Source organism: Felis catus, chromosome A1 (genome assembly GCF_018350175.1).
Source record: "Felis catus isolate Fca126 chromosome A1, F.catus_Fca126_mat1.0, whole genome shotgun sequence".
Lineage (NCBI taxonomy): Eukaryota > Metazoa > Chordata > Mammalia > Carnivora > Felidae > Felis > Felis catus.
This window is the reverse complement of record NC_058368.1, coordinates 108,196,545-108,215,436: the sequence shown is the minus strand read 5'-3', so window position 1 is coordinate 108,215,436 and position 18,892 is coordinate 108,196,545. Positions and strand designations below refer to the sequence as shown.

Sequence of the window (18,892 nt, the reverse complement as noted above, 5' to 3'; positions counted from 1 at the left end):
GATAATGGTATCTTCCTCAGAGGTACTGTGAGGAAAAAGAGGTGGTAGGTCAAGAAAGATGTAAACGCAGTCTGGCTGCCACACCCTCCACCTGCTAACTTCCAAGGCCAACTCTACTGTTTTACCTCAAATTGGAGTCTCCACCTCTCACTGTTCCTCTAGAAGCCATGTACTCGGTAGAGGAGGACAACATCCTCACTCATGTACAATGATCTAGCACAGTTCTTGACACATAGTATTTACCCAAAAAACAGGTGTGTTTTTTTTTTTTCCTAACCAGATGTTCAGAGTTCCCCTAAACTACTTTCTGACACTCCTGAGATCTGCCCTCCAATTACTGCTACAGTCCTGATTCTCAGCTTAAGAACCAGTGGTATGTTTAATAAGCACCCCACCCAATCTGTACACATATTACATCATACTTACAGGCTGAGGCTGTTCTGCAATACAGCAGTTGAAACATAACCAGAATTCACTCATGCTTATAGTCCACAGTATAAATGAGCACCAATGAAGTTCTTGAATCTTAGCTCAGGAAGCTTCACAAAGCACGCTCCTTGAGATGCTGAATGTCCAAAGATGCCAAAAAAATAATTTTATTACTTCTCTGTGTTTTTGCTCCTGGAAGTCAAGTATCTTATACAGATAATTCAATGAAGAAAGTCAAACTGTCTTTCTTTCTTTGCTTCTGGCTCTACAGAAACTTGTTTCTGAACCACCAGGAAGGTACAAAAATTCTTGTCTTGACTCAAGGCCTCTAACAGGTAATCTAAAAAAAAAAAAAAAAAAAAAAAGAAAACAAGTTATTTTACTGATCGTTAGATGCTTTTATTTTCTCAATCTGTGATAAAAATATTTCCCTACAACATAAGCATTGAAAAAAAAATCAAGATTTTAATAATCTGATATTTGACAAAAAATTTTTAATGTTTATTTTTTTACTTTGAGCACGTGAGCAGGGTAGGGGCAAAGAGAGGAAGGGAGAGAATCCCAAGCAGCCCCCACGCTATCAGTGCAGAGTCCCAGTGGGGTTGGATCTCACAAACTGCAAGATCATGACCTAAGCTGAAATCAAAAGTAGGACGCTTAACCAAGTGGGGCACCCAGGCACACCACAAAAATTTTTGAACACTTTTTTTGAGCGTTAGGTATTAAGAATATAGCAGTGAAATAAAACAGAAACCCTTGCTTTCATTAGGCACCCTATTTTATAACTATAAAAGTATTAATTATTCTAACAAATTTATCTAATCACTAACTACAACACTATGACTGCCATATAAAAGTCTCAAATTCCAGGCAGAAATACTGATCATTTTCATGTTTCTTCACTTGAACACTGATTTCAAAAACAACCCAGAAATAACTGGTACAGCAATCAATTCTTCTTACTCATTTTGTGAATTAAGACATTAGATCCCTGCCACCACCATCACCACAATCAGTGTCAGTAAAAATAGTTTATATCCCACTGGTAGTCAACCAAGCTGAGTCGATCAGAATACATGTCTGCCAATATTCTTTGTGGACTTGGGCTAAGAGTGAAGCTATCTTTTCTTCTTGACTGCCAAGATGTTGATTTTAAGGCTTTAGCCAACTAAATTCCAAACTTCATGTAGATGACCATTCTGAGATAATAATGCTGACAAGCAGACAAGACAGAGGAGAAAATTTAGATGACATGAATTTCTGCTTCCTGTCATCCCTAAGACTAGTGTGACCTATGGGCCTGAGCTCTGTTTTTGTGAGGCAGTGTTTCTCTCTCTCTGCAGCCTGAAGCTACACTGAAGTGGATTTATATCACCTGCAGTCTAGTACAATTATCATGTGAAGATGGCCGGTAGACCACTGGATATACAGCTTTGAAACCAAAGAAAATTCCTTGAATTATCAAGAGATGATAAATGAAGCAATGAATCTGAAATTCTAAAGTAGCATAAAATAATAAAGAAAGCAGTGTCATGAAAAGCAAAGAGAATCTAATAGAGAACTCTAAGTAAGCATTATTAAGTTAGTTAGGTAAGTGAGTTACTAAGTAAGCAAGTTAGGAGCATTTAACTGATGGGTAGAGAAAGAAAAGTCTACCAAGAATATCTGAGTGCTATCAGAGAGAGAGAGAGAGAGAGAGAGAGAGAGAGAGAGAGAGAGAGAGAGAGAGAGAGAGAGGAGGAAAACCAGCTACTTTGGTGATCCTGCTTCAAAGAGGAAGGAGATAACATAATTAACTGACATGGAGAGAGCAAAGAGAGAAAAGAGGCCATTAGAATATGGGCAGCAAGGAGTCTGCTTGGGATTCTCTCTTCCTCTCTCCCTGCCCCTCCCCTGCTCTCTCTTGAGTGTACATATACACGCATGCTCTCTCTCTCTCTCTCTCAAATAAATAAACATTTTTAAAAAAGAAGACAACGATGAAGAAGAAGAAAGGGCAGCAGTTACATGGCCCTGGTTACATCTGTTTCAGTAAAGTAGTATGTGCAGAAATCAGATTAGAGTGGGTTAAGAAGTGAGTGAAAGGTGAGAAGCAAAGGCAACAAATGTTAGGAAAAATTTCCAGGAAGACGGGATACGAAGTTTTAGGGGTGCCGGGGTGGCTCAGCTTGATTAAAGCATCTGACTTTGGCTCAGATACAATGAAGAAAAAAGCCATCCTGGAAATGAAAAGATCAAAGACCAAAGATGCATTAACAATATTCCTCAAAGATCTGTTAACATCTTTGTCCCAAGCAGTCAAACAGGTATCATATGTTTATAAATTTTTGAAAAAGTTATCATAAATTTATAAGCTATGCAAACTATAAATCATAAACCATCACAGGCCCTGAACATTAAGTGAAATAACATTCCTCCTTTTCACTGTCTCCAAAACCAGGACTCGTATAACAGGAATAATAGTAATTTTTATATTCATACACATGAAGATCTTCAGTAAAGATAAATGCATCTTATGTTTATGTCACAAATGTGGTACTCTGCTTCTACAAAGTCCAGAAAACAAGTCTCCTAACATACCACAGAAAAATGACATGTTAAGATTTAAGCCTACATTGAAAGAGAAAGATGAGAAGGAAGAAAATTCACATTCTTGCCATAGTTAACAATTCAGAACAGGAAGATTTATTTTCAAGCAAGGATGAACATTCCTCATCTCACTCAAACTTCCAAAACAAAGAAGTGGCAGTGTTACAATTGATTCTGTCCACTGAAGTAGGTAAATAATATGAAGGTTTAAAGGCTCAGAAGAACATTATGTTTCACTTACTTCCTTCTTAGGAAGAATATAACAGGAAAGAGTTAAATTCACAATAACATGAACATTATTTCAGTGTTGCATTTAAGAAGTTTAATCCCACCCTGAATCAAAGACAAGATGTCACTGTAAAATAAGTCACTGAGAGGAAACAAGCATGGCAGAGGGAATACAGTCAATAATAAAGTAATAACTTTGTGTGATGACACATGGCAACCATACTTGTGACAAGAATTTCATAAAGTATGTAACTGTCCAATCTCTATGCTGTAAGCCAGAAACTATGTCAACTATACTTCAATTAGAAATTTAAAAAAATTTTAAAGATAAAAAAGTCTTTGTGAAATGACGTATCTTTTAACCAGTTCCATACATCTCTGTTTAAAACTGAAAATTCTTTACGCTCATCATTGTTGCAACACAAACAGACATGGTAAAACTGCAAATCTATTGAAATATGAGGTTAATTGTTTTTTGTTCCAAGTTTTTATTTAAATTCAAATTAGTTGACATATAGTATAATATTGGTTTCAGAAGGAGAACTTAGTGGTTCATCACTTACATACAACACCCAATGTTCATCCCAACAGGCACCATCCTTACTGCCCATCATCCATTTAGGCCATTCCCCCACCCACCCACCCCCCCCGCCACCTCCCCTCCAGCAACCCTCACTTTGTTCTTTATAGTAAAGTCTCTTATAGTTTTCCGCCCTCTCTCTTTTTACCTTCTTTTATTTTTTCTTCCCTTCCCCAAGTTCATCTGTTTGGTTTCTTAAATTCCACATGTAAGTGAAATCATATGGTATTTGTCTTTATCTGACTTATTTCACTTAGCATTATACACTCTAGCTCCATCCTGAAATCTGATGTTTAAAACTACTGTTTAATTTAATTTTCTTACCTACATATAAAGTCAGGTAAGTTTCCTTATCTGGAAATTATGTTTTTCAGAAACCACCTTTAAATATTAATTTTGGATTGGGAGGTGTTGTGGTTTTTTCTCCTTTTAACCAAGTGTGCTTTCTGTTTAATACTTCAAAATAATAAACGGCTTCCTAATTTACAATCCATAATATTTCATTAGGCCACATTTTACCAAATTCAAAATTCCTTCCCATTTAAAGCACAGCTATTCATTAATTTGTGAATTTTAAAATATACAATTTCCCACTCTCAGGTAGTACTTTGAAAATGACATTCACAAGATTCCTTCATGTTTAGTTGAAGAATTATTTTTTTTGAAGTACACTAATCTGTGCTTTGTTTTTGAAAAGGATAAACAGCTGAAGTTATTTCCACCTAGATAATACATCTGGAGAAACATACTTTCAGACCAAGAGGTTATTTGCAACTCCACAGATGTGTATTTGTTAAGTAAATACATAACTCTAAAAATGGTTCAAACATGCCTTGGAACGTCATGCCAATACATTTTCCATCTTCTTGCTTTTCTTAAACTTCCTCTTTAGAATTATTTTTCGGAAGTGTATAGACTTAAAATATTTATACATACCCATCTTGAGAGAAGTACTAAATTTATCACAAAAAATGTCACTAATAATATATATACTATAGTTACTTTCATTTCTTGAACTGCCAGTTGCTTAAAACGTGCAACATGATGTTGCAACAACATCAAAATCTACACTTGGCTTGAAACACAGCTCAGCATATGCTGGACATGTAAGGGGTCAGACTGGTCTACAGACCAGAGAGTATTTCACAAACACAGAGATTCACAAGATACAAAATTTTAGTAAAGCTTGCAGTGAATTATCTGGCCATTTATAAACTGAGCAGAGCTTCCTTGAATTGAAAGCTGGTCTCTTGATTTTTAAAGAGATTGGCATGAATAAAAAACTGTGGTAGTATTCTCCACGATCAGCTTCCTCTCCTCCTCACTTTCTGCACTTAAATGCTACAGACATTCGCTTTATACTTGTATGAAAACGATTGCTATAACAATGTAAAGAACATCCTACCCACAGTAAAACTGTTTCTTAGATAAACTTCCAAAGAAACAACAATAAAGCCTTGATTTAAGACACAGAGGGGCACCTAGCTGGCTCAGTTGGTTGAGTGTCCAACTTCGGCTCAGGTCATGATCTTGCACTTTATGAGTTTGAGCCCTGCATTGGGCTCTCTGCTGTCCGTGCAGAGCTTCCTTCGGATTCTCTATCCCCCGTCTCTGTACCTCACCTGCTCGTGTGCCCCCCACTTAAACATAAACATTCTAAAAAAAACAGGAAAATGAGAAACATATTTAGCTAAACAATTTCTTTTTTGTAGATTATTTTAATTTTTATTTTTTTCCAATATATGAAATTTATTGTCAAATTGGTTTCCATACAACACCCAGTGCTCATCCCAAAAGGTGCCCTCCTTAATACCCATCACCCACCCTCTCCTCCCTCCCACCCCCCATCAACACTCAGTTTGTTCCCAGTTGTTTGGGTTTTTTTAATTTTTTTTAAATGTTTATTTATTTTTGAGAGAGAGAGAGACAGAGCATGAATGGGGGAGGGGCAGAGAGAGAGAGAGAGAGAGAGAGAGAGAGAGAGAGAGAGACAGACAGACAGACAGAATCGGAAGCAGGCTCCAGGCTCCGAGCCATCAGCCCAGAGCCTGATGCGGGGCTCGAACTCACGGACCGCGAGATCGTACCTGACTGAAGTCGGACACTTAACCGACTGCGCCACCCAGGCGCCCCAATAAATTAAATTTTAAACAATCAGATCGTGACCTGAGTTGAAGTCGGATGCTTCACCGACTGAGCCACCCAGGCACCCATGTTCTCAGTTTTTAAGAGGCTCTTATGCTTTGGCTCCCTCCCACTCTAACTTTTTTTTTTCCTTCCCCTCCCCAATGGGTTTCTGTTAAGTTTCTCAGGATTCACCTAAGAGTGAAAACATATGGTATCTGTCTTTCTCTGTATGGCTTATTTCACTTAGCACCACATTCTCCAATTCCACACACGTGGCTACAAAGGGCCATATTTCGTTCTTTCTCATTGCCACGTAGTACTCCAATGTGTATATAAACCACAATTTCTTTATCCATTCATCAGTTGATGGACATTTAGGCTCTTTCCATAATTTGGCTATTGTTGAGAGTGCTGCTATAAACATTGGGGTACAAGTGCCCCTATGCATCAGTACTCCTGTATCCTTTGGGTAAATTCCTAGCAGTGCTATTGCTGGGTCATAGGGTAGGTCTATTTTTAATTTTTTGAGGAGCCTCCACAGTGTTTTCCAGAGTGGATGCACCAGTTTGCATTCCCACCAACAGTGCAAGAGGGTTCCCGTTTCTCCACATCCTCTCCAGCATCTATAGTCTCCTGATTTGTTCATTTTGGTCACTCTGACTGGCGTGAGGCGATAGCTGAGTGTGGTTTTGATTTGTACTTCCCTGATGAGGAGCGACGTTCAGCATCTTTTCATGTGCCTGTTGGCCATCCGGATGTCTTCTTTAGAGAAGTGTCTATTCATGTTTTCTGCCCATTTCTTCACTGGGTTATTTGTTTTTCGGGTGTGGAGTTTGGTGAGCTCTTTATAGATTTTGGATACTAGCCCTTTGTCCGATATGTCATTTGAAAATATCTTTTCCCATTCCGTTGGTTGCCTTTTAGTTTTGTTGGTTGTTGCCTTTGCTGTGCAGAAGCTTTTTATCTTCATAAGGTCCCAGTAGTTCATTTTTTTCTTTTAATTCCCTTGCCTTTGGGGATGTGTCGAGTAAGAGATTGCTACGGCTGAGGTCAGAGAGGTCTTTTCCTGCTTTCTCCTCCAGGGTTTTGATGGTTTCCTGTCTCACATTCAGGTCCTTCATCCATTTTGAGTTTATTTTGTGAATGGTGTGAGAAAGTGGTCTAGTTTCAACCTTCTGCATGTTGCTGTCCAGTTCTCCCAGCACCATTTGTTAAAGAGGCTGTCTTTCTTCCATTGGATGTTCTTTCCTGCTTTGTCAAAGATGAGTTGGCCATATGTTTGTGGGTCTAGTTCTGGGGTTTCTATTCTATTCCATTGGTCTATGTGTCTGTTTTTGTGCCAATACCATGCTGTCTTGATGATGACAGCTTTATAGTAGAGGCTAAAGTCTGGGATTGTGATGCCTCCTGCTTTGGTCTTGTTCACAATTACTTTGGCTATTCGGGGCCTTTTGTGGTTCCATATGAATTTTAGGATTGCTTGTTCTAGTTTTGAGAAGAATGCTGGTGCAATTTTGATTGGGATTGCACTGAATGTGTAGATAGCTTTGGGTAGTATTGACATTTTGACATTTATTCTTCCAATCCATGAGCATGAAATGTTTTTCCATTTCTTTATATCTTCTTCAATTTCCTTCATAAGCTTTCTATAGTTTTCAGCATACAGATCTTTTACGTCTTTGGTTAGGTTTATTCCTAGGTATTTTATGCTTCTTGGTGCAATTGTGAATGGGATCAGTTTGTCTTTCTGTTGCTTCATTATTAGTGTATAAGAATGCAACTGATTTCTGTACATTGATTTTGTATCCTACAATTTTGGTGAATTCATGTATCAGTTCTAGAAGACTTTTGGTGGAGTCTATCGGATTTTCCACGTATAATATCATGTCATCTACAAAAAGTGAAAGCTTAACTTCATATTTGCCAATTTTGAGGCCTTTGATTTCCTTTTGTTGTCTGACTGCTGATGCTAGAACTTCCAACACTATGTTAAACAACAGCGGTGAGAGTGGACATCCCTGTGGTGTTCCTGATCTCAGGGAAAAAGCTCTCAGTTTTCCCCCATTGAGGATGCTGTTAGCTGTGGGCTTTTCATAAATGGCTTTTATGATCTTTAAGTATGTTCCTTCTATCCCGACTTTCTCGAGGGTTTTTATGAAGGTTGCTGAATTTTGTCAAATGCCTTTTCTGCATCGATTGACAGGATCATATGGTTCTTATCTTTTCTTATATTAATGTGATGTATCACGTTGATTGATTTGCGAATGTTGAACCAGCCCTGCATCCCAGGAATGAATCCCACTTGATCATGGTGAATAATTCTTTGTATATGCTGTTGAATTCGATTTGCTAGTATCTTATTGAGAATTTTTGCGTCCATATTCATCAGGGATATTGGCCTGTAGTTCTCTTTTTTTTACTGGGTCTCTGTCTGGTTTAGGAATCAAAGTAATACTGGCTTCATAGAATGACTCTGGAGGTTTTCCTTCCCTTTCTATTTTTGGAATAGCTTGATAAGGATAGGTATTATTTCTGCTTTAAATGTCTGGTAGAACTCCCCTGGGAAGCCATCTGGTCCTGGACTCTTATTTGTTGGGAGATTTTTGATAACCGATTCAATTTCTTTGCTGGTTATGGATCTGTTCAAGCTTTCTACTTCCTCCTGATTGAGTTTTAGAAGTGTGTGGGTGTTTAGGAATTTGTCCATTTCTTCCAGGTTGTCCAGTTTGTTGGCATATAATTTTTCACAGTATTCCCTGATAATTGCTTGTATCTCTGAGGGATTGGTTGTAATAATTCCATTTTCATTCATGATTTTATCTGTTTGGGTCATCTCCCTTTTCTTTTTGAGAAGCCTGGCTAGAGGTTTATCAATTTTGTTTATTTTTTCAAAAATCCAGCTCTTGGTTTCATTGATCTACTCTACAGTTTTTTTTAGATTCTATATTGTTTATTTCTGCTCTGATCTTTATTATTTCTTTTCTTCTGCTGGGTTTAGGCTGTCTTTGCTGTTCTGCTTCTATTTCCTTTAGGTGTGCTGTTAGATTTTGTATTGAGGATTTTTCTTGTTTCTTGAGATAGGCCCGGATTGCAATGTATTTTCCTCTCAGGACTGCCTTTGCTGCATCCCAAACCGTTTGGATTGTTGTATTTTCATTTCCATTTGTTTCCATATATTTTTTAATTTCTTCTCTAATTGCCTGGTTGACCCACTCATTCTTTAGTAGGGTGTTCTTTAACTTGCATGATTTTGGAAGTTTTCCAGACTTTTTCCTATGGTTGGTTTCAAGCTTCATAGCATTGTGGTCTGAAAGCATGCATGGTATGATTTCAATTCTTGTATACTTATAAAGGGCTGTTTTGTGACCCAGTATGTAATCTATCTTGGAGAATGTTCCATGTGCACTCAAGAAGAAAGTATATTCTGTTGCTTTGGGATGCAGAGTTCTCAATATATCTGTCAAGTCTATCTGATCCAATATATCATTCAGGGCCCTTGTTTCTTTATTGACTGTGTGTCTAGATGATCTATCCATTTCTGTAAGTGGAGTGTTAAAGTCCCCTGCAATTACCACATTCTTATCAATAAAGTTGCTTATGCTTGTGATTGTTTTATATATTTGGGGGTTCCTGTACTCGGCGCATAGACATTTATAATTGTTAGTTCTTCCTGATGGGTAAACCCTGTAATTATTATATAATGCCCTTCTTCATCTCTTGTTACAGCCTTTAATTTAAAGTCTAGTTTGTCTGGTATAAGTATGGCTACTCCAGCTTTCTTTTGGCTTCCAGTAGCATGATAGATAGTTCTCCATCCCCTCACTCTCAATCTGAAGGTGTCCTCAGGTCTAAAATGAATCTCTTGTAGACAGCAAATAGATGGGTCTTGGTTTTTTTATCCATTCTGATACCCTATGTCTTTTGGTTGACGCATTTAGTCCATTTACATTCAGTGTTATTATAGAAAGATACGGGTTTAGAGTCATTGTGATGTCTGTATGTTTTATGCTTGTAGCGATGTCTCTGGTACTTTGTCTCACAGGATCCCCCTTAGGATCTCTTGTAGGGCTGGTTTAGTGGTGACGAATTCCTTCAGTTTTTGTTTGTTTGCGAAGACCTTTATCTCTCCTTCTATTCTGAATGACAGACTTGCTGGATAAAGGATTCTCGGCTGTATATTTTTTCTGTTCATCACATTGAAGATCTCCTGCCATTCCTTTCTGGCCTGCCAAGTTTCAGTAGAGAGATCGGTCACGAGTCTTATAGGTCTCCCTTTATATGTTAGGGCACGTTTATCCCTCGCTGCTCTCAGAATTTTCTCTTTATCCTTGTACTTTGCCAGTTTCACTATGATATGTCATGCAGAAGATTGATGCAAGTTACGTCTGAAGGGAGTTCTCTGTGCCTCTTGGATTTCAATGCCTTTTTCATTCCCCAGATCACGGAAGTTCTCAGCTATGATTTCTTCAAGTACACCTTCGGCACCTTTCCCTCTCTCCTCCTCCTCTGGAATACCAATCATGCATAGATTATTTCTCTTTAGTGCATCACTTAGTTCTCTAATTTTCCCCTCATACTCCTGGATTATTTTATGTCTCTTTTTCTCAGCCTCCTCTTTTTCCGTAATTTTATCTTCTAGTTCACCTATTCTCTCCTCTGCCTCTTCAATCCGAGCCATGGTCGTTTCCATTTTACTTTGCAGCTCATTTATAGCATTTTTTAGCTCCTCCTGTCTATTCCTTAGTCCCTTGATCTCTGTAGCAAGAGATTCTCTGCTGTCCTCTATACTGTTTTCAAGCCCAGCGATTAATTTTATGACTATTATTCTAAATTCACCTTGTTATATCGTTTAAATCCTTTTTGATCAGTTCGTTAACTGTTGTTATTTCCTGGAGATTCTTTTGAGGGGAATACTCCTGTTTGGTCATTTTGGATAGTCCCTGGAGTGGTGCGGAACCTCAGGGCGCTTCCCTTGTGCTGTCTTGAATAACTCGCGTTGGTGGGTGGGGCCACAGTCAGACTGGTGTGTACCTTCTCTTCCCCTCTCCTAGGGGCGGGATTCACTGTGGGGTGGTGTGGCCTGTCTGGGCTACTTGCACACTGCCAGGCTTGTGGTGCTGGGGATCTGGCGTATTAGCTGGGGTGGATAGGCAAGGTGCACGGGGGCGGGAGGGGCAGACTCAGCTCGCTACTCCTTTGGTAATCCGCTTCGGGATGGGCCCTGTGGCACCAGGAGAGAGTCAGACCCGCTGGAGGGATCATCCGCAGAAGCACAGCGTTGGGTGTATGTGCGGTGCAAGCAAGTTCCCTGGCTGGAACTAGTTCCCTTTGTGATTTTGGCTGGGGGATGGGCAAGGGAGATGGCGCTGGCGAGCGCCTCTGTTCCCCGCCAAAGTGAGCTCCGTCGTCCTGGGGCTCAACAACTCTCCCTCCCGTTGTCCTACAGCCTTCCTGCTCTCCGAGTAGAGCTGTTAACTTATAACCTTCCAGATGTTAAGTCCCACTTGCTGTCCAAACACACTCCATCCGACCCCTCCCAGTTTGGCCAGCCAGACTTGGGGGTTCTGCTTGGCGGGTGGGCCACCCCTCTGCCCCGGCTCCCTTCCGCCAGTCCATGGAGCACGCACCGCCTCTCCGCCCTTCCTACCCTCTTCCGTGGGCCTCTCGTCTGCACTTGGCTCCGGAGAATCCGTTCTGCTAGTCTTCTGGTGGTTTTCTGGGTTATTTAGGCAGGTGTAGGTGGAATCTAAGTGATCAGCAGGGCGCGGTGAGCCCAGCGTCCTCCTACACCGCCATCTTCTCCCAATTATATGTCTGTAGATTATTTTTAAAAATTTTTTAATGTTCATTTATTTTTAAGAGACAGAGTATGAGTGGGGGAGGGGCAGAGAGAGAGAGGAAGACACAGAATCTGAAGCAGGCTCCAGGCTCCGAGCTGTCAGCACAGAGCCCAACATGAGGCTCGAACTCACAGACCATGAGATCATGACCTGAACCGAAGTTGGATGCCCAACAGACTGAGCCACCACGGCACCCCTGGATAATTTTCACTGACATGTTTTTGAGGGAAAGCAGCAAGGTACAAAATAATATACATGGAATGGTTTCATTTACATGAATTTCAAACAAGTTAAACTAAGCTATTTTGTTTAGTGATACACACATTGGTAAAAGGAAAGCAAGGAAATTATTGTAATAAATGTCAGGAGAGTAGTTATCTCTAAAGTTGAGGGCAGGGATTGAGAATAAGCCCATGCATAAAAGGCTCCTGGCATGCTGGCAATATTCTACCTCTTGATCTGGCTGATATACTTGGTTTATAATTATTCATTAAAGAATACATATAAGTTCTATGCAATTCTCTATATATTTTTAAGTAACAATTTAAATGAAATGCAACTAAAAGAAGCAAATCCTAACAATGTCCACTTGATCATAGTAGAATGATAAAGATCAGGAATGGAAAAGCAAAACATAGAATCAAGCAAAAATGAACATCCTTGCTGCAGACTTTGAAGGACATGGTGAACATACTGGGGTTGGGGCAGGGGATGAAGTCTCTGGTTCTGTCAAATGCCAAAGAAGTTTTTGCCAAAAATGCAAACACTATTAATCAACCAAGCAAAAGCACAAATTATCAATAAAGCTTATTCACAGCTACACCAGCACTAAATCTGTCCCAATCTGAGTAAAATGGTTCTTTAATACTGACCTGTGGTACAAAATCCTTTTGAAAAACTACCTACTTATCACAGATCTACTTTTCTGTGGCTAATCAGGTTTCTGTAACTACTAAAATAAATGGGGTAATTTTTTCGTACATTTGAAATGACTAATTCTACGTTAGTCTTCCTGCAGCTTCATATAAATGTAATCACACAGTATGTGCTCTTTACAAAAAAATAGCTGACTTCTTTCATTTAGCATTTTTTTGAGATTTACTTATGTTGCTTCTATTTTTATTTTAATTTTTATATTTACTTTAATGTTTGTTTATTCTTTAATGATTTTTACATTTTTATTAATTTTTTTATTTTTAAAATTTTATTATTATTTTTTAAATTCACATCCAAATTAGCACATAGTGCAACAGTGATTTCAGGAGTAGATTCCTTAGTGCCCCTTACCCACTTAGCCCATCCCCCCTCCCACACTCCCTCCAGCAACACTTTGTTCTCCATATTTATCAGTCTCTTCCGTTTTGTTCCCCTCTGCGTTTTTATATTATTTTTGTTTCCCTTCCCTTATGTTCATCTATTTTGTCTCTTAAAGTCCTCACATAAGTGAAGTCAAATGATATTTGTCTTTCTCTGACTGAATAATTTCACGTAGCATAATACCCTCCAGTTCCATCCACATAGTTGCAAATGCCAAGATTTCATTCTTTTTGATTGGTGAGTAATATTCCATTGTATATATACACCACATCTTTATCCATTCATCCATCAATGGACATTTGGACTCTTTCCATACTTTGGCTATTGTTGGTAGTGCTGCTATAAACTTTGGGGTACATCTGTCCCTTCAAAACAGCATACCTGTATCCCTTGGATAAATACCTAGTAGTGCAACTGCTGGGTCGTAGGGTAGTTCTATTTTTAGTTTTTTGAGGAAACTTCATACTGTTTTCCAGAGTGACCGCACCAGCTTGCATCCCAACCTCTACTTTTTTCTAAATAGATTTAACTGTACAGATACAGTACAATTTGTTTATTCATCCGTTGATGGTTACTACTCTTTTCCAGCTTTTTGGTTATTAAACATAAGGCTATTACAAACTTGTGTGTACAAGTGTTTGTATAGACAGACGTTTTTATCCCTCCAGAGTCTACAGTTAGGAATGGAATTGCTGGATCTTACTCGAAGTTTAATTTTAACTTGGTAAGAAACTACTGACCAATTTTCCAAATCCATTATACCATCTGCACCTGTGCCAGCAAGAATGAGAGGCCCTGCTGTTCCACAATCTTGCAACTATTTGTACTGACAGTCTTCACTGTTGGTCATTCTAGTGGGTATGAAGTAGTATCTTACTGCGGTTTTATTTTGCACTTTCCTGATAACTAATGGTAGTCTTTTCATAAGCTTGTTGGCCATTCATATGTCTTCTTTGGCCATATTTGTTCAGATCTTTTGCTCATTTTTAAATTTAGTTGTCTTATTCTGTTGTGTTCTTTATATATTCTAGATCAACTCGACTGTCCAAAATATATACTGTGAATATTTCTTCCTGGACTTTTTTTTTTTTTAGTGACATCTTTTAAGTATGTTTTTTAATTTCATGAAGTCTGACTTAACAATTTTATAACTTATGTTTTTGGGCTAAGTTCTTTGCATTTCCATACACATTTAGAATCAGTTTGTCAATTTTTACAAAAAGTGTCCTACATTCTGAGATTAAATTTTTCTAACAATTACAAAACAGAAAATCACATCTTAATAATATTGTGTGTTCTGATCCATTAACATGGCATATCCAATTGAATTAACTGACTTTGTAGTTTTGAATGTAGAGGCTTTACATGTTTGTTTGTTTGTTTTTGCATCAGTTTGCTCCTCAACATTGTTTATACTTTTAATATGAAAGCTTTAAAATCTAATGTAGTCAAATGTCAATTTTCATCCTGGATTAGGGGGTTTATTTTACTTGAAAAGTCATTCCCTATCCCATTATAAACCATTATTCTATTACAAACCTATCATCCCATACAGCACTGGTTAGGTTTACTTTTATAAACTGACTTGGTCATTAATCATTGACATTTTATAAGTTTCATAAGGTAACATTTTCATAATATACTCAGGCTTTATTCCCCTCACATCTTCCTTTTTCTCTCTGAATTAAAACCAAGTATTTGACACCAAACATAAACATATCATTATGTTTAGGGATATAGTAGAGATTTTTCTGGCTCAAGCATGCAAGGGTTTACAATACAAACACAGAAGAAAGTAATATTCATGGACACCACTCTCTCATGTTCTACTCCCCACACTTCTTCTCCCCCTTGTATGAGAATGACTGCTACGTTTACCTTTTCCTCCCTTTAATAATTTTCCTCCTTTTCTTTTCTTGCTACTTTTCTTCTTTCCATTTTTTGGTTTCTCTCCCTCCCTTTTTCTTTCTCCCATTCCCATTTTATTATTCCCTCCCCTTAAACATTTCTTTAGCTGCCTCGATTAGAAGTAACAATTATGTGACACATAGCCTCTCAATGTATTAGTTGATGGATTGAAACCTCTCTTATCACTCTGAACTTTTCATCTAAGTCCAGGCAGACATTTATATACACCTGCAAATGAACATCTCATTTAGTCTCCTACTTACCTGAAACACAGTATCAAAAACTGAATTCATTGTCCTTTCCCTCATACTTGTTTTTATGTTACCTTTCTTGGTGGGTCGTACCATCACCTACTGTTTACCAGGACACACACTGGAGTTCTATCCTACTACCAGAAGTTCTTGGAATAAATCCACACTTGTACAATGCTTTCTTACATTTTAACAAATCTCTGTCACTCAAATAATACAAGCACATCGATTTTTAAAAGTCAAGTAATGGGGCACCTGGGTGGCTCCGTCGGTTAAGCATCTGAATCTTGATTTCAGCTGAGGTCATAATCTTATGGTTTTTGAGTCTGAGCCCTGCATCAGGCTCTGCGCTGATGGTACAGACATATACTGCTTGGTATTCTCTCTCGCACATACACACACGCAGATACTATTCCGACCTCTATTGTTGCTGATAAGAAGTTCATGGTTAATCTCACTTTTGGTCCTTTGAATGTAAATGTGTTTTTTCCCTATGGATGCTTTAAAGATTGTCTTTCCATTTGGCTCCCACATGTGCTCTCTCTCTCTCAAAATAATTAAACTTAAAAAATAAAATAAAAAAAATAAAAATAAAGTAATAAAAAGCTATTAAAAATCAGAAATCTCTAAAAAATAAAAACACAAAAAACAAAAAGAAAAAACCTCTTCATCTCCTGGTGGTAGTAATTTTTAATTTACCAACATGTTTCGTCTAGTATTTTTAATTATGAATATGTTTATTGCTACCTGTTGAGTTGCTGATTTTTTGATAAACTTTCTCTTAAAACAGATGAGAATAGGTCTTTTCTTACCACATTATCTCCCACCTTCAAACTCCATATCACTGTCATCATTACCACTAGATAATTACAATTTTTGGTTGAATCAATATTCAATGTTTCTGTTATTATAAGTCTACTGCAAAAACAAATAACATTAAAATCAGCTATCCCTTCTTCAATCATCTTTTGTTTTCCCTGAGGTTAATAAGTGCTCATCTTTTTTATTTGCTTAGTTTTTCCATGCACATGTATCAGAACTGTAAAATATTTTAATTAGAGCTGTAATTTCCAAAAATGTAACCATATGCACAGATGTACAAATTCAATTTTTTTTGGTTTCTTCACAAAACCTAGCTTCTTGCTTCATCTCTGACTAGCTGCTCTCTAGGCACGTTCCCTCAGTTCCTTTCCTGTTTCTAGTAATTACGTATTACTTTTTCTTCATTTTCCTCAGCTTATTTATAAAATCACATACTCCATCACCTTTTTGTATGTGAAAACAGTTGATTTACTCACACCTTCCACAGTCCAGTAGCTTCTGAAGAAAGGGTATATAGGAAGGAAAATGTTTTAAATCCTTGCATTTAACATTTGACTGAGCATTTGGTTGAGTACAGGATTTTAGAGGCACTGTTTCACTCTCTTCTATTTCCAGAGTTGCTAAGAGGTCTGGTGATATTCTAATTTTCTTTACTTTCTAGGTGAAAAGTTTTCAGTTTACTCAAAGGTTTAAAGATTTTCTCTTTACTCAGAATTCTCAAATTTAAAACACATAACTTGGTTTTGTCCTTTTTCACCCAATGTGCCGAGGACTGAATGAGCTCTTTCAAAAACAATGGTATCCTTCAGTTCAGAAAATGTTAAGTACTCACACCATCGGGCTGTTGTGTGAAGTAAACAAAATACTTATACATGGCACATGTAAGTACAGAATGATGATGATGATCCATAGTTATCAACATTTATCCATTTCTTTGATAGCCACTCTATCTTGCTTCTCAATCCTTCCTTTAAAGTTGAATTTCGATCTTCATAAAGTATAGACTTAAGAGGTTTTTTTTAATAATACATGCTTTTAATGATTATCTGCAAGTGGTAAGCTTCCAGTTGTTTCTCTAAAATTGTGGGAGAGGTGGCATTTAAAATTTTTAACTTTAAAACAATTTACTTACAGAAGAGTTATCAAAACAGAAATCTCCCATCAATCCTTCATTCAGATACATTGATAACACAGTTTCTATATTATGCCCTTATTCTTGCATGACAGTTTACCAGCTAAGTATAAAATTCTTGGTTGACAGTGCTTGTTCACAGTTAATCTGACTTTTGGTCCTTTCAATGTAAATGTGCCTTTTCCCTATGGATGCTTTGAAGATTGTCTATTTGGCTCCAGTTTCATAGAATCTCTAGTTTCAGGTTCATTTCTAATTATTTAAGATTCTTCCACCTGTTTCTCAACTGCTATTTAATTTTCACTCTTAATATTTTCCCCCAACTTTGACTTTTAATTCAATCATCAAAATTTTTATTTCAACAAATCCTACGTGGTTGTTTTGCAAATTCACTTATTTCAGTGTCTTAGTTGTTTATTTAGACACTTTAGACTGGATTTCTATTGTTTTTCTGATCTGCTAAATCAGTTCCTAGTCTTCTAACTAGCCTTCTTATGTTGTCTGCTAACTCTCCCTCATGTTGGACTACTTCCTTGTAATTATATTATGAGTTTATCATCACTGGGAGGTTGTTTTTCTGGTCAAAGTCCCATGCTCCTTGAATGAGGAAGAATCCCTACACAGCAGCTACATTTACTAACGCTTAGATACCCACAAGGCCAAGTTCACAAAATCAAGTATAAACTTTAGATCCTTCACTTGGAATTCTCATACCACAAGGCTACTATGCATTCATATGGAGGTACAAGCTTGGAAAGACAGTATGGTGTAGAGGTTTACAACTTAAGGCTCTGAAACTAGACAGCCTAAGTTCCAATCCTGAATTCCTCTACCTACTAGCCGTAAGATCTTGGACTTGTGTATGTGTCTCAGTTTCCTGTTCTGTAAAATGGAGTTTATAATTTTATCTACCTCAAAGGTTTATGTGAGGGTTAGATGAGTAAAGTTGCTAAGTACAGAGGGTGGCAAACAAGTTTAAATAAATAAATAACCAACCAACCAACCAAACGGTACTGTTTTTACTGTTACCATTATCGTCATCATTATTACATCATTTTTTTTCTCTTCACCCAGAGAACTGAGCAGAGATAAGCTTCCTTGATGCTTACCTAGGCAGGTGGAAAAACTTTTCTAGTCAGTCTCCCTTCTTAGATGGGAGTAGCACACATAAAAAAACACATGGGTCAAAAATAAAAAAAACAAAAAAAAAATGAGTCTATTTATTATCATTTATATTTAACAGAGAGAATAAAGTAGGAGCAGTAAAGAAAAACAAAACTTACCTAAGTCGATTAAATTAATCCCTTTGACAGTAATGACATATTTTCCACAAAAGCAAATATAAATGTATATATAATTTGTATGTCTATGGCATACAGTAAGATTAACAATATCAAGAATACTCAGCATATACTTTAAGTAATTCTAACTTAATTCATCAGTTACTAATTATTTAAAAATACATTCATATATAAATTGTATTTAGTCAGGTTTGCTCTTCTTGGTATAGAAAACCTTGGTATCAGAGATTTAAACTTTCAGAAGGGAATGCTCATTCAGTACCTAGTTACTGCCTGAACTGTGTGCCAAGTCTGTTTTGCAAAAGAAAGGCTGAGGGGAGGTAATTAAAAGGCCTGAAAAATGAGAAGTATGTGTAATTCATGCTTCT

At 37.5% G+C, this 18,892-nt stretch overlaps 1 protein-coding gene across 5 annotated transcripts in view; it reads right to left on the bottom strand.

Moving 5' to 3' along the window:
* CDC42SE2 (CDC42 small effector 2) overlaps positions 1-18,892 on the bottom strand; it is a 187,129-nt gene that overhangs the window by 34,985 nt on the left and 133,252 nt on the right. For all 5 annotated transcript variants that reach the window (XM_006927575.5, XM_006927576.5, XM_003980739.6 and 2 more), the window contains one exon: positions 427-769. In XM_006927575.5, the coding sequence (XP_006927637.1) occupies positions 427-480 (54 nt within the window). In that variant the 5' untranslated portion in view covers positions 481-769. The remainder of the gene's footprint in view (positions 1-426; positions 770-18,892) is intronic.